The sequence below is a fragment of the Budorcas taxicolor genome, chromosome 15 (assembly GCF_023091745.1).
Source record: "Budorcas taxicolor isolate Tak-1 chromosome 15, Takin1.1, whole genome shotgun sequence".
Taxonomy (NCBI): Eukaryota; Metazoa; Chordata; class Mammalia; order Artiodactyla; family Bovidae; genus Budorcas; species Budorcas taxicolor.
This window is the reverse complement of record NC_068924.1, coordinates 45,108,700-45,124,182: the sequence shown is the minus strand read 5'-3', so window position 1 is coordinate 45,124,182 and position 15,483 is coordinate 45,108,700. Positions and strand designations below refer to the sequence as shown.

Genomic DNA, 15,483 nt, shown 5'->3' with positions numbered 1-15,483 from the left:
AGACTATATCAGGGTTTCTTAACTTCAGAATTATTGACATTGCGGCTAGATAATTATTTTTTATAAGAGGATGTAATATGCACTGCAGGGTGTTTAGCAGCTTCCCTGCTATACCCACTAGATGCCAGTAACAGCCCCCACTTGTGACAACCAGAACTGTCTCCAGGCATTGCCAGATTTTCTCTGTTGGCAGAATTGCACCTGAGAACCACTAGCCTAGTGGCTTACAATAAACATGACTCCTGAATGGTTAACTGCATCTGGACTGGGAGAGCTGTAAACCTGATGGAAAGTTGGATCTGAACTTCTCTGACTGTAGTGACTCTTGTAATCAGGCATGTTCTTTTGGGGAGCTCTGAGAGTTTCACTTGTAAAGTTGTTAGATATTGGTCCTGTGGAAGGAACCTTTCAGTCAAGATGCTTTCTGCCCAACCCTCATGGGCCACTTTGCCTTGCACTTGAGCTATACTCTGTGAGAACTCCCACTGAAGAAAAATTCCAGTTCCTCAGTCCTCTGCTAGCAAGCATTGTTTTCTGTCTAGTAGCCTTCTTAGTAGCTGGGGCCAAATATGATGTGTGGTAGACTTGTAAGTCTTGAATGTTGGGTTGAGCCTAAGACCTCCCTGTTGCACATTGCACACTGGTTCATAGCGAATCCTAACAAATGAAAACTTGTAATTATTATAAGGGAATATACTTTTTGACCTAGATCTCATTTTTTTTTTTTTTTTTTTTTTTCAGTTTCTCAGTTACTTGAATATTGGCTGTGTGTCTAAAGCTCCTGGAACTTTTCTCACTGCATATATACATTGTACACAAGTGCTTACCCCCAGCCTGAGAATTATTGGAATCTTCTGGTAAGACAAATTTGAGTGGGAGTTCTGTGGAGGAGGATGCAGCTTTTGAGCAAGCTGATGACTGTCTCAAAACCTCATAACCTGGCTCCTCATGAACAAAGTGAGGTCCTGAGAGCAGATACGTCTTGGCAGCAGGAAACCATCCCAGTCGTGGAGACAGATGACTGTGAGGCCTCTCGTCAGCGATTCAGGCATTTCCAGTATTTGGAAGTGTCTGGGCCTCGTGAAGCCCTGAGCCAACTCTGGGAGCTCAGTCTTCGGTGGCTGAGACCAGAAATTCATACCAAGAAGCAGATTCTAGAGCTATTGGTGCTGGAGCAGTTCCTGACAATTCTCCCTGAAGAAGTCAGGACTTGGGTGAATTTACAATATCCGAAGAATAGCAAAGAAGTGGTGAGCCTCATACAGGATGTGATTGATATGCTTGAAGATGAAGGTGAGAATATAGAAAATTGGACGTAGAATAGTTGACCCTCTCCCATATGAGGAAAAATTATCTATAAAAAATTTTTTATTTGTATATAGTTGATGTACAATATTATGTAAGTTGGAGGTTTATGATATGTTATTATTTGGTCCCTAAGTTGTGTCTGACTCTTGGCAACCCTGTGGACTGCAGCATGCCAGGCTCCCCTGACCTTTACAGTCCCCCGGAGTTTGCTCAAACTCATGTGCATTGAGTCGATGCTACCATCCAACTATCTCATTCTCACTCCCTTCTCCTCCTGCCCTCAATCTTTCCCAGCATCAGGGTCTTTTCCAGTGAGTTCACTTTTTGCATCAGGTGGCCAAAGTATTGGAGCTTCAACTTTATTATCAGTCCTTCCAATATAGTGATTCACAATTTTACAAGATTATACTCCATTTATAGTCATTATAAAATATTGGCTATATTCCTTCTGTTGTATAATATATCATTGTAGCTTATTTTATACATAATAGTTTTTACCTATTCATTCTCTACCCTTTTACTCCCCTATTCCCTCTTCCTGCTGGTAACCACTAGTCTATGAGTCTGTTTCTCTTTTGTTATATCCAGTAGTTTGTTGTATTTTTTAGATTCCACATGTAAGTGATATCATAGAGTATTTGTCTTCCTCTGTCTGACTTATTTCACTTAGCATAGTAACTTTTTCCGAACTGGAGTGGTGTCAAGGGCCAGATCATAAAGAACTTGACTATACTAGGAAGGCTGAACTGAGACCTCAGAGATTGAGTAGGGGAGTAAAATAATTTGATTTGCCTTTCAAAAATACTCTGTTGGTTTCATTGTAGAACAGGGGTCAGTAGACCATGACCACAGGCCAACTATTTTTGGAAATAAATTTTTATTGGAACACAGGTACATCCCATTTGTTTACATTTTGTCTATAGCTACTTTCCTGCTATGGCTGGAGTTGATTGGTTATAGCAGAGACTATATGGCCTGGAAAGCCTGAATAAAATATTTAAATCTGGGTCTTTATAGGAAAAGTTTATCAATATCTGCAATAAAGGATAGCACTGCGAGCTCTGAAAATAGGAAAACCAGTTAGGAGCTAGTGTAGTAGTCAGGTGTTAGAGATGAGGAAGCATTGGGAAAACAGGAGATTGAACCTAAAGGATTTACATATTATCTGTGAATGGGATAAATGTTCAGGCTTGCATGAATGGGGTGTTAAATAACAGATTTTGTTGGAGGAGAGATTGATATATTAATTATGTGACACATTGAATTTGAGGTCTTTGTGCAACAGCCACAATGAACCATCTAATATGTAATGAACAATTTGGCTTTAATGCTGAAGCCATTTTAGTAGAAGTTTAGTAGTTTTTGTTGCTGCTATAACAGGTTACCATTAATTTTATTACTTAAAACAATATGAATTATAGCCCTACATGTCTGTAAGTTAGTGGGTCTTTCTGCACTAAAATCAAGAAGGAAAAATACATGAACTTATAGGTATGAATGGGAGTAGAAGAAATACAGATTCTTAGGAAGACCCAGTATTTAAGAGCTGGTATAGATATAACTCCCTGCAGGAAGAAATGGCAACCCACTCCAGTATTCTTGCCTGTAAAATCTCATGGACAGAGGAGCCTGGTGGGCTACATTCCATGGGATCGCAGAGTCGGACATGGCTGAGCACACACACATAGCTTTAACTACCATTAAAGAAAACAGATCTAGGATAGAGGAACGTGTTAAACTATACCATGGGAATGCCGTTAGTAAAATCTAATTTGTCAGAAACTGCAAGACAATCCAGTTTCTAGAACAAAATTCTAAGGAAGTAGGGAGGGGCATGGAAGAGGGATTTAGAGATTAAAAGAAACATGAAAGATATGTAACTGATCATGTGAATGTGTGGACCTTATAACAAACAGTTGAGGCAATTGACTGGATATTTGACTAAGAATTATTAATTAGAAACAGTGATGATATAGGTGTTGGAGTTATATTTAGTCTTTATCTAAAAAGTAAAAATCAAGGACTGAGAAAAAGAAGAAAACTCAAAATAAGGTCTGCAGGCTAGAAAGGAGTAATCCATAGAGTCAAAGAACCAGGCAAGATTGGTGTCTTGAGCTAAGAAAGAAGAAATCTGAAAGAAGGGGTGGTGAACACTGTTGCAACAACAAAAAAAGTCTTATAAAAATGAGTACTGAAAATAATTGATTGAAATTGTTGGTTAGATCAGTGGTCCAGCATGGGTCTGTCTGGGCTAAAATCAAGGCTTCAGCAGTTCTTTGTTTTTGAGTCTCCTGCGCCCCTTCCCCCATCTTCAAACTGGCCATGGTGAACTGGGTCCTTTACACACTGCCATCTCTCTGACACTCCATTCTGTTGTCACAGTGTGTGCTGGCACACATGCAGTTGCTCACACTCATTCTTTCACTTTCTCTGTGTCACTGACCACAGCTGGGAAAGGTTCTCTGCTTTTCAAGAACTATGTGATTTGATTGAGACCACCCAGATAATCCAGAATCATTTCTTCATCTCAAAGATCTTTAATGTTACAGAATCCCTTTTGCCATACTATCCAAGGGTTTGGGCATGAATATCTCAAGGGGCCTATTATTCTGCCTATCACATGGGTAAAAAAAAATATGAAATATGAGGCGAGAGTGTGATAATGATTATAGACTATTCCTGAGAAGTTTAGTTGGGAAGGAAATGAGAGGTTGCAGGGTAATACAGGACTGGGAAAGGCTTTTGGTTTCTTTTAACATGTTGTGGATCCCTGAAAAATCCACTTAAAGGGTTTGCCTTTATTTTTACTTAATTTAGATCTCTCAGGAGGGCTTCCATAGTGGTTCAGACAGTAAAGAATCCACCTGCAATGCAGGAGACCTGGGTTCGATCCCTGGGTTGGGAAGATCCCCTGGAGGAGGAAATGGCAACCCACTCCAGGATTCTTGCCTGGAGAATCCCATGGACAGAGGAGCCTGGCGGGCTATAGTCCATGGGGTTGCAAAGAGTTGGACAGGACTGAGTGACTTAGCATACACAGATCTCTCAGGGCTGAGAGGCTACTGGCTAGCATTTGTTGAAAACATTTAATGAAAACTGTATTAGCTACTGCCACCTGGAACAGCAAATAAATAGTTGGGACAAACATAAACCAAACAAAAAGATTGGGAGGAAACCTGCTTTAGGGAGTAAAGAATTTGAAAGCTCCTACAAATTCTTAGAGATCTAGGAGGCTGAGTATGTGTTCTGAAAGACCTGAGGCTTCCCTGATTCTCACCTCTGTCCAGTCTTCAGGCTCTGCTCAAGCAGAGGTGATAACTATCTGGCTAAGTGTTGAAGGCATTCCCTATACGGACAGGCCATCTACAAAGGCTAGGGAATGGTTTTGAGTGTTTTCCCCCCTCCGTAGTTCAGTTCAGTCGCTCAGTCATATCTGATTCTTTGCAACCTCATGGACTGCAACACACCAGGCTTCCTTGTCCATCAGGCTTCCTCTCCCTGTTTCAAGCATTTAAGGGAATCTCTGTGGAATTGCAAGCTAACCAATAAGCTGATGAAACACACTTAAGTGGACACAGAAAACAAAGAATATAGGCTTTATAAAATTTTTTAAAAGTTGAAGATTAGCAATATTGATAAAAGTTTAGCTACAATGATCAAGAAAAAAAAAAAGACTAAAATCACTGAGATTGGGAATAAAGGTAGGGAGATTATTATTAAAGTTGCATAAATCAAAGGACACTGTGAAAACTTAGATGAAATAGAAAATTTTCCAAAACAACCCAAACTGATTCTGAACCCATCTATAACAACTGAATTTTAAAAATGTCAAGCAAGTAAAAAATCTTTTTGAGGAAGTGGGGATGGAGAAAGTATGACTATATCTAAGCAGTTGCTTAGACCATAAGTAAGTTACCAAGACCATAGTAGTGGAGAATGAGAGGAGGTGACTTTGGTGGGCAAGATCCATTTTAAATTAAAAGGGAGAAAGAACATAGAAACAGCTTGAGAATGCATCAATTTATGAATTTTTTCTTTGAATGGCATGAGAGTTTCAGAGAACACAATTGTAAAGGTTTAGAAAGGAGGTCAGGGGGGAAAAGGAAAGGAAGCAGTACTCAGTGAGAGTGATAAAATGGAGGATGGTTGATTTAAGGCTTTTGCATCTTTTCAAGATATAGCTTGCATATTTCCAAGAATGACAAGACTAAAAAAACCTCAACATAATAAAAGCTATATATGACAAACCCACAGCAAACATTATCCTCAATGGTGAACAATTGAAAGCATTTCCCCTAAAGTCAGGAACAAGACAAGGGTGCCCACTTTCACCGCTACTATTCAGCATAGTTCTGGAAGTTTTGGCCACAGCAATCAGACCAGAAAAAGAAATAAACGGAATCCAAATTGGAAAAGAAGAAGTAAAACTCTCACTGTTTGCAGATGACATGATCATCTACATAGAAAACCCTAAAGACTCCACCAGAAAATTACTAGAGCTAATCAATGAATATAGTGAAGTTGCAGGATATAAAATCAACACACAGAAATCCCTTTGCATTCCTATACAATAATAATGAGAAAGTAGAAAAAGAAGGAAACAATTCCATTCACCATTGCAACAAAAAGAATAAAATACTTAGGAATATACCTACCTAAAGAAACTAAAGACCTATATATAGAAAACTATAAAATACTAATGAAAGAAATCAAAGAGGACACTAATAGATGGAGAAATATACCATGTTCATGGATCAGAAGAATCAATATAGTGAAAATGAGTATACAGATTGAATGCAATCCCTATCAAGCTACCAGCGATATTTTTCACAGAACTAGAACAAATAATTTCAAGATTTGTATGGAAATACAAAAAACCTCGAATAGCCAAAGCAATCTTGAGGAAGAAGAATGGAACTGGAGGAATCAACCTGCCTGACTTCAGGCTCTACTACAAAGCCACAGTCATCAAGACAGTATGGTACTGGGACAAAGACAGAAATATAGATCAATGGAACAAAATAGAAAGCCCAGAGATAAATTCACACACCTATGGACACCTTATCTTTGACAAAGGAGGCAAGAATATACAATGGAGTAAAGACAATCTCTTTAACAAGTGGTGCTGGGAAAACTAGTCAACCACTTGTAAAAGAATGAAACTAGATCACTTTCTAACACCACACACAAAAATAAACTCAAAATGGATTAAAGATCTAAATGTAAGACCAGAAACTATAAAACTCCTAGAGGAGAACATAGGCAAAACACTCTCCGACATAAATCACAGCAGGATCCTCTATGATCCACCTCCCAGAAAACTGGAAATAAAAGCAAAAATAAACAAATGGGATCTAATTAAAATTAAAAGCTTCTGCACAACAAATGAAAATAGAAGCAAGGTGAAAAGACAGCGTTCTGAATGGGAGAAAATAATAGCAAATGAAGCAACTGACAAACAACTAATCTCAAAAATATACAAGCAACTCCTGGAGCTCAATTCCAGAAAAATAAATGACCCAATCAAAAAATGGGCCAAAGAACTAAATAGACATTTCTCCAAAGAAGACATACGGATGGCTAACAAACACATGAAAAGATGTTCAGCATCACTCATTATTAGAGAAATGCAAATCAAGACAACAATGAAGTACCACTTCTTACCAGTCAGAATGGCTGCGATCCAAAAGTCTACAAGCAATAAATGCTGGAGAGGGTGTGGAGAGAGGGGAACCCTCTTACACTGTTGGTGGGAATGCAGGCTAGTACAGCCACTATGGAAAACAGTGTGGAGATTCCTTAAAAAATTGCAAATAGAACTACCTTATGACCCAGCAGTCCCACTGTTGGGCATACACACTGAGGAAACCAGAATTGAAGGAGACACGTGTACCCCAATGTTCATCGCAGCGCTGTTTAAAATAGCCAGGACATGGAAATAACCCAGATGTCCATCAGCAGATGAATGGATAAGAAAGCTGTGGTACGTATACACAATGGAGTATTACGCAGCCATTAAAAAGAATACATTTGAATCAGTTCTGATGAGATGGATGAAACTGGAGCCGATTATACAGAGTGAAGTAAGCCAGAGGGAAAAACACCAATACAGTATACTAACATATATATGGAATTTGGAAAGATGGTAATGATGACCCTGTGTGCGGGACAGCAAAAGAAACACAGATGGGTAGAGTGGACTTTTGGACTCGGGGAGAGGGAGAAGGTGGGATGATTTGGGAGAATGGCATTGAAACATGTATACTATCATGTAAGAAACGAATCGCCAGTCTATGTTCGATGCAGGATACAGGATGCTTGGGGCTGGTGCATGGGGATGATCCAGAGAGATGATATGGGGTGGAAGGTGGGAGGGGGGTTCATGTTTGGGAACTCATGTACACCCGTAGTGGATTCATGTCAATGTATGGCAAAACCAATACAGTAATGTAAAGTAAAGTAAAAATGAAAATTTAAACAAACAAAAAAAAACATGGACTAGTCACTGTCCGAGGAATTATGTGACCGAGGTCTCACAAAGTGTTATAGGCCTGAATAAAGTTAACAGACTATAATTTTATTGGCAACATTCAAATGGCATGTTGCTGAAATTTGGGGGGTTTCTCCCTCAATTTTGCCTTTATTTACAAAGTGGTCTCATAAATATTTCTTGCATTGTTTTTGTTTTTTCTTATTTCACCCGGAATCAATAAGGGTGAAATACAGACCAGTATTGGTCCATAGTCTCACATTTGAAGGTTAGTGGTGTAACTAATGAATCTTGGAGTAACATTAGAAACTAGCCCTTGGGTATGGATGGCATCACTGACTCAATGGACGTGAGTCTGAGTGAACTCCGGGAGTTGGTGATGGACAAGGAGGCCTGGCGTGCTGCAATTCATGGGGTCGCAAAGAGTCGGACACGACTGAGCGGCTGAACTGAACTGATACATATATGTCTCACCAAAGGGCTGGAGAACAGAATTGGTTGCCACAAAGATTTTTATGTCATAGAAGAGTCAGTAAGTCTGTGTGTAGTATACACAAAGCAACTTAGAGGAAAAGAATCCTTGCACAGAGTAATCCCCAATGTCTTTGAGGAAGTGATTGGTTAGATAAAATATTATTAGCTCCCAGTAGAATTACAGCCTGTGGTGGCTAAGCCTTAATTAGGATTTAGTTTTGACAAGATTAAAGTTATTATTTTTTTTGATCTGCTATAATCACAGATGAGGCATCAAAGTATTATTTTCCCTCTTCTCTATGATCTAGTAGTTCTCCACCCCTGGTAGAATATCAGAATCACTTTTAGACCTTTTTAAAACTCTAAGATCTGGGACTTCCCTAGTGGTCCAGTGGTTTAGAATCCTCACTTCTACTGCAGAGGTTGTGGTTTCCATCCCTGGTTCAGTGAACTAAGATCCTGCATGCTGCATGGTGCAGTCAAAAAGTAAATAAGAACAATAATAAAGAAATAAAAATCTGGGCCCCACCCCTGGAGATTCTGGTTGCTGGTAGAACTTGACATTTTTTTCAAGCTTCTCAAGTCGCATGGTGAAACTGCTGTAATTATTAGAAGTTCCTCTGGGGAAAAATGTTTCTCCCTAATGTTTTCTTCATCTTCAGGTATAACCTGCAAGGATTCTGTCCTACATCAGAAAGGGAGCTTCAGGAAAGAGAAAATGGAAGCTGACTTAATAACAGGCAAATCCCAGGTAAATTAGGATTCCAGTCTTTATTGAAACATCCTGCCTTTTCTTTTTGGTCTTTGAACTTTTGCCAAACATAAGGGCATGACTGTTATTCTCCCACAGGACACTGGACCCATTTTAGCTGATGATACACTTTTTGGAAAATATTTTATTTTGTATATTCTCTGTGCATCTATGCCCTCAAGATTGTAGATGATAACTGAAACTGTAGGCATAGGGCCTCCCCAGGGAATGTTTAGAATTCAAAGTGAAGAGAACCAAGGGCAGAATCCTGAGCAATGTCAATTAATAGGCAAGAGCAGAAGAAACCTCAAAGGATACTGAAATGAAGGGACCAAAGTTGTAGAGGAAAGCCAGGTCAATATGATGTCACCTTGAAAGCAAAGGATGAACATTTTCAAGTATATTTCATATTTCAGTTCTTCAAAAGTTCAGGAAAGTACAGCTGAGTAGTGTCTGTTCTCTTAGCGTCAAGGAGATATACGCGTGCATGGGAACAGAAGCCAGATTGCTGAGGGTTGAGGAGAGGAAAAGTGAGGAAGTAGGCCAAACACACGTAGACAACTTATTCACAAAGACTGGCTCTGGGGCAGAGGAGGGTTTGTGTGATTTGTATTTCAGTGTGAGTGGTGGTGCCTAGAAGGACAAGGTTAAGAGTGCTGAACAGAGAAGTGCAACAACTAGTGGGATGAGGGCCTGAAGTATTTTTGCAGTGCCTAACATTTCTAAGGGCTGGGAATATGACGGTAAAGCAAACACCTGCCATTGTGGAGATTATATTCTAGTAGAAGTAGACAGACAAATACAAGCAAATAAAATAATTGCAGAGAGTAATAATTATTACAGAGAAAAATAAACATAACCCAGTAGACTGATTAGGAAGAAGGCTACTTTGTTGGGTAATCAGAGAGGGGAAAAAAAATGTATTTAACAGAGTGACATTGGGCTCTGAAACCTGAAGGATGAGGCATTAAAAGGTTGCATTTCCCAATTAGAGATGCTCCCTCTTCTGCTAGCGGAGCCTACATCTTCATTACAAATTTCCCACATTCTACCTTAAACTCTTCCTGTTCTGAACTCTTTGTGTAAGTTATTTGTACTCTAATTTTTTGTTCCACAGTTATTCCAACTGTTTTTACTCTTCAATTAAAATATAAGCTCATCTAGAATTAGGACGGCCCTTCATTTTCCTTTTGCAGCCCTCACAGAGTACCAAGTTGATAGGGCCCTCACGTAACTTGATTTTTTACCACTTAGAACTGCCAACACTGTCCTATCAATTATTTTTGTATATTCTGACTACCTACCCTATTCTTTCCAAATTCATTTCTTCTCTTGTAATACTAATATTTTGGAGACCTTTAATTAAATAGGAACTTAATGTTTTAGGAACCAGTGAAATTCGAAGATGTGGTTGTGGAATTCAGCAAAGAAGAGTGGGGGCAACTGGACCCTGCTGTAAAGAACCTGTACAGGCATGTGATGCTGGAGAACTATAGGAACCTGAATGCACTGCATAAAGGTGATATCTGTGTATTTACCTCATCTGCCCTTTCGTAGTCTCTTCATGCGTGCGTGCTCAGTCGCTTCAGTCATGTCCAACTCTTTGGAACCCTGTGGACTGTATGTAGCCTGCCAGGCTCTTCTGTTCATGGAGATTCTCCAGGCAAGAATACTGGAGTGAGTTGCCATGCCCTCCTCCAGGGGATCTTCCTGACCCAGGGATCCAGGCCTCATCTCTTATGTCTCCTGCATTGTTGGGTGGCTTCTTTACCACTAGCGCCACCTGGGAAGCCCAGTAGTCTCTTCATCTTCTGTTAAAAACTAGGACTGCTGAAGTGGTTGAGGGCATTTGAGTTTGGGTTTAGATTTTCTAGTAACTTGGGAACAATAGCAGATGTTCTTGCTGAATGTGATTGAAAGTCCTTTCTGATGTAGAGCTAGAAATACACAGGTTCACTGGCCTTGTCTTTTAGCAGCTCAGAGACTACTACTTTGGGATTGAGTTCTCTTCTCTCTAAAAATGTCTGAAATGTCTTTGTTTCCTTTTCCCCATGAAAAGAGCATCTACTTTCCAAACCAGTTGAGACCTCCAAGTTGGAGAGTAAGAAAGAAAGTTGGATAATGGAGCAAGAAATCCAAAGAACAGCTGTTTTTGGTAAGAATCAGGCAGATCTGAGGCATTTGTAAGAAGCTTCTGTTCATTAAATACACAGATAATGTATGACCCAGTTTGAGTTGGGTTTCTGTTCATTAAATACACAGATAATGTATGACCCAGTTTGAGTTGGGTTTAAGTTGATAGTCAGGAGGTGACAACAAACCAGCTAAACTTTGAAGAAAAAGTCATTGCTTTTCATTCACAGACTTTTTTTTTTCCTTATGTGAACAGGCAAAACAGTGGTGTGGATTAGAAACACAGACTCCTTATTTTTTTTTAATTGATGTGTAGTTGATTTACAGTGTTGTGTTAGTTTCTGGTGTACTGAAAAGTGATGCAGTTAGGCATGTCTATATATCAAAATATATCCTCAGTATCAAAATTATTATATCTGTTAAGGATTTTGTAAGATGGCCAGATATAAAATAAATAGATTAGTAGGTTTTCTATATCTTAGAACTAAGTGACTTGAAAATAACAAAATACATTAGAGCGATTTTTTAAAATAGAAGTAAAGAAGTTACGTGAAAAATGAGTTGTACAAATGTAAAGAGAACATAGACTTATTAGGGAAATACAACCAGGAATTTTGCTGTTCAGTAAATCCTGCTAGAACAATTATGGTTTTGATCATCTATTACTTCTTACAGATCATTCTAAAACTTAGTGACTTAAAACAATTATCTTAGTAATTCTCACAATTTTGTGAGTTGACTTAGGAATTCTTAGATTTCATATGATATTGGCTGAGGATGCAGTGTTCTGGCCACTTGACTGGGCTGGAATGGCCAAGATGACTCATCACATAACCGGAGGTTGATGCAGGCTGTCATGGGAATTTTGCTGGTCCTGTGGACCAGAATACCTGTACCTGGCCTCCTGAGGCAAGGACTCCTCACAGCACAGCAGCCATACTCTGAGAGGAAACATCCTGAGAGGAATTGGAAGCTGTCAGTCTTCTAAAGGCTAGGCCCAGAAGTAGCCTAGTATCACTTCTGCTACATTCTGTTGGCTAAGCAGGGACAGAATCAGCCCAAATTCCTGGGGAAGAAAAAAAAAACACTAAAAAACACTGCACTTCTCTATGAAGAGCATATCAGAGAATGTGCCATAATTTTGATCTGCTGTAGTTTGTCCTCTGACCACAAGTTGACTTCATTTTCCTCGTTAATTACATTTACTCTCTCCCCAGATGTCATCTCATTATGGCATCAAGTTTGAAGTCCAGAAACTCATTTTGTAAATTAAGTCCAGGTTTGGAAGAGATTCCTCTTGCTCTGAAAACCTGTGACTTCAAGGAACAAGTTATCTGCTCCCACACATCCAACATACACTGGTGAGGTAGGGACAGGAAAACTGCAGTCAGTATTCCCAGTATATGCCTAGGCTCCACCCTAGGACACTGATTTAATAGTCTACTTTCTAGCATGGGCATTGTATAGACAAATGATTTCTCCTAGAAATTAGACTAAAGGAGGCTGAACTGATATATACTTGACAAAGTTGGATGTATCAGTGGGAGCTGCTTTGAGGTAAAAGTCATTTCATCAAGTAAAACAGTATTACCTAAGGACAGATTAGATGTGAGAGATGAAGAGCCGTGGTTATTCAAGTTTTCTTTATAAACTCCAGTGTAAATGTTAAAAGACCAATGACTCATTAAACAAAAATGAGGATGTCAAGGGAAGCTGTTTCCACATGGAGGGAGATGGTCTCTCATTTGTTGAGTTTTGGAAGAGAGTAGGGATAGTCAAGTGGAGATGTCCTAGAAACTGTGTGAAACTGCAAAGCTGAAGATCTTAGCTACTGATAAATCATGGAAGATAACAATGTTAGACATATCTGAAATTATGTGGAAAAAGAGAAAGAAAGGTCATTTAAATTTAATTTTTAAAGAAATGCTAGAATGCACAGTTTACTGGGTATATATATACACACAGAAATTAAGTGAAAAAGGAATTTTGAGAAAGGAAGTGAAACTTTATCAGAAGAAATAGAGAAACTAAAGAGAGGTGGAAAGAGAAAAACCTAGCCTGAATCAGGTAAAGTTTTGAGTCCTAAGAAACACATAGAAAAATGTCTGAGCATTTTTAGAATCAGGAGTGATTTTTGCACCCAGAATAAGAATAGTTTCCATGCTATTATATATTTCAGTTCTTTCTGTCTCTTTTAAATACAGGGAATAATTGCTGCTGTAAGGATAATAGGGGCATTATGATTGCAGGTTTGCTTTAAGGTACGGGGCCTATAAATTTAGACATGTTCCTAAAGAAATGATTAAATTGGTATTTTAGAAGGGCGTATTATTTGAAACAGCTTGGGTTAAAAGAGACAAATTACTGGAGAAAGCAAGATTAGGTATAACTCTCACAGACTAGTTATGAACCAGTGATGGCTTGAAATGTGATATGCCATGCCATCTCTGTATATATACTGATATTCTGTCAAGTTCTGTGTATTCTCCTTAGTATTCCTAAATAGCTCTCCTCATGTTTTGTGATCTCCTCATCCTCTTTTTAATATTTTTATCTCATTTATTTCTTCTATAATCCTTGTTTTCTAACCCCACCTCACATTGTAATTCTGTATTTAAAGATCCATAAGATATACCCTTATGTGGCTTAGCATTCCTTTGCTAATTAAGCAATTTTTCCCTCCAGTTCATGGCATTTTTTATTTATTTTTAGACAGAGAGAGAATTTCAGAAAATCAGGAATTAGTCCCCAAACAGAGAATTTCTGGAGAAGAATCATCCCGTGCAGTGATTATGACAAGACTGACTGAAGGTGGACATTTTCCTATAGATGCCCGGAACAGTGATGACTGGTTATATAGGAATCAGGAACCCTGGGACATAAATTTGCCACAAGAAGTTTTCATTCCTAATATAGTCTACACTAAGGAGGGAGACTTTGAATGCAGTGAAAATAAAGTAAGCTCTGATGTTAAGTCAGTTAAGTCAATTTTTGATACACAACAGGGAATTCCTATGAGAAAGGATTCCCCAAAGTGTGATCAACTTAAAACTAACTTTGAATTTAATTTAGACTCAGTAGGTAAGCAGCATTCAGCATATAAGTGTGGGAGTGCCTTGAGCCTGAGTACAGATATTCAGCTCCCCAAAAGTCGTACCGTACTGAATTTCTATAAATGTTATCAGTGTGGAAAGGCCTTCAGCCGCAGTTCATCGCTCGTTCGACATCAGATCATTCACACAGGAGAGAGACCCTATAAATGCAGTGAATGTGGAAGATGCTTCAACCGACGTTCAAACCTTACTAAGCATCAAAAACTTCACACTGCAACAAAAGCCTGGGGAGGCAATCAGTCTGGAAAAGCCCTCAGTGCGCATAAAGACAGTAATAAAAATCCAGGACTCCATTCTCCAAATAATCTCTATGAATGTGTTACGTGTGGAAAATCCTTCACCCGTAGCTCCTCACTTACTCGACATCAAACGATTCATACAGGAGAGAAACCATTCAAATGTAAGCAATGTAAGAAAACCTTTACCAGAAGTTCAAACCTGCTTAAACACCAAAAAATTCATACTTGAGAGAAGTCCTGTGATAGCAACAATGTGAGATTTGTCAGACTGCAAAACTCATTCAAAGTCTGTGAATTTCTTCTGGAAGGAATCCTGTGAATATAGTAAATGGAAGAAAATATTTGTCAGAGAGTATTCTTTAATTGATACGACTGAATTAATACTGGAGGTAAATTGGATATAAATCTGAGGGAGCTTTTCCAGGTTTCATATGAAGCCATAAGGGTTCGGAATTAAACAGCAATGTGGTAGTGTTTGTCATTATTCTGATGTCCATTTACCATCATCTCTCCCTAGTTCATAAATGAAACCTATGGAATAATTACATTCACCTGATATATTGATGAAGTAGATATTAGGGCGGAGCCAAGCAATACCCTTGGAGTGAAATCTAATTAAACTCAAACTTTCAGTCCTTATAAGAAGGTCACAAGCAACCAGGAGCTCATGAGAATATAGAAGGACACTTCTAGGGACTGACTCTGAATTAATGCAAAGACTACAGAGACCGCCAGTTACCCAACCCGTGGTGATGTCCTTGGGTGTCCTGGTGCTGAGCGGGGACTGGAATGGAAGAGTATTATCAGCTGCAATGGTGGGTAGATATGTTGTTAATCTACATGTATTCTCAATATCTGCATTTGTTAAAGTACTCTGGGATCTAGGCTTGAGAGACATCCATAACCCTAAGGCTTGTCATTTATCCCAAACATTAAAAGGTCAACAGAGTCCTAATCCTCTGTGTATCAGAACTT

At 38.9% G+C, this 15,483-nt stretch overlaps 1 protein-coding gene across 1 annotated transcript; it reads left to right on the top strand.

The window, feature by feature from the left end:
• The first annotated feature begins 687 nt into the window (after positions 1-687).
• ZNF215 (zinc finger protein 215) lies at positions 688-14,737 on the top strand. The gene is made up of 5 exons (XM_052653046.1): positions 688-1,293; positions 8,935-9,023; positions 10,410-10,542; positions 11,083-11,178; positions 13,869-14,737. The coding sequence occupies exons 1-5, from the start codon at positions 894-896 to the stop codon at positions 14,735-14,737; spliced, it is 1,587 nt and encodes a 528-aa protein (XP_052509006.1). The 5' UTR covers positions 688-893.
• Positions 14,738-15,483: the final 746 nt, after the last annotated feature.

Coding starts and splice junctions, on each gene's coding strand:
- ZNF215 (XM_052653046.1), top strand. CDS start 894: ATGCAGCTTTTGAGCAAGCTGATGACTGTCTCAAAACCTCATAACCTG. Junction 1,294..8,934: donor TGATATGCTTGAAGATGAAG/GTGAGAATATAG, acceptor CTTCATCTTCAG/GTATAACCTGCAAGGATTCT. Junction 9,024..10,409: donor TAATAACAGGCAAATCCCAG/GTAAATTAGGAT, acceptor TTAATGTTTTAG/GAACCAGTGAAATTCGAAGA.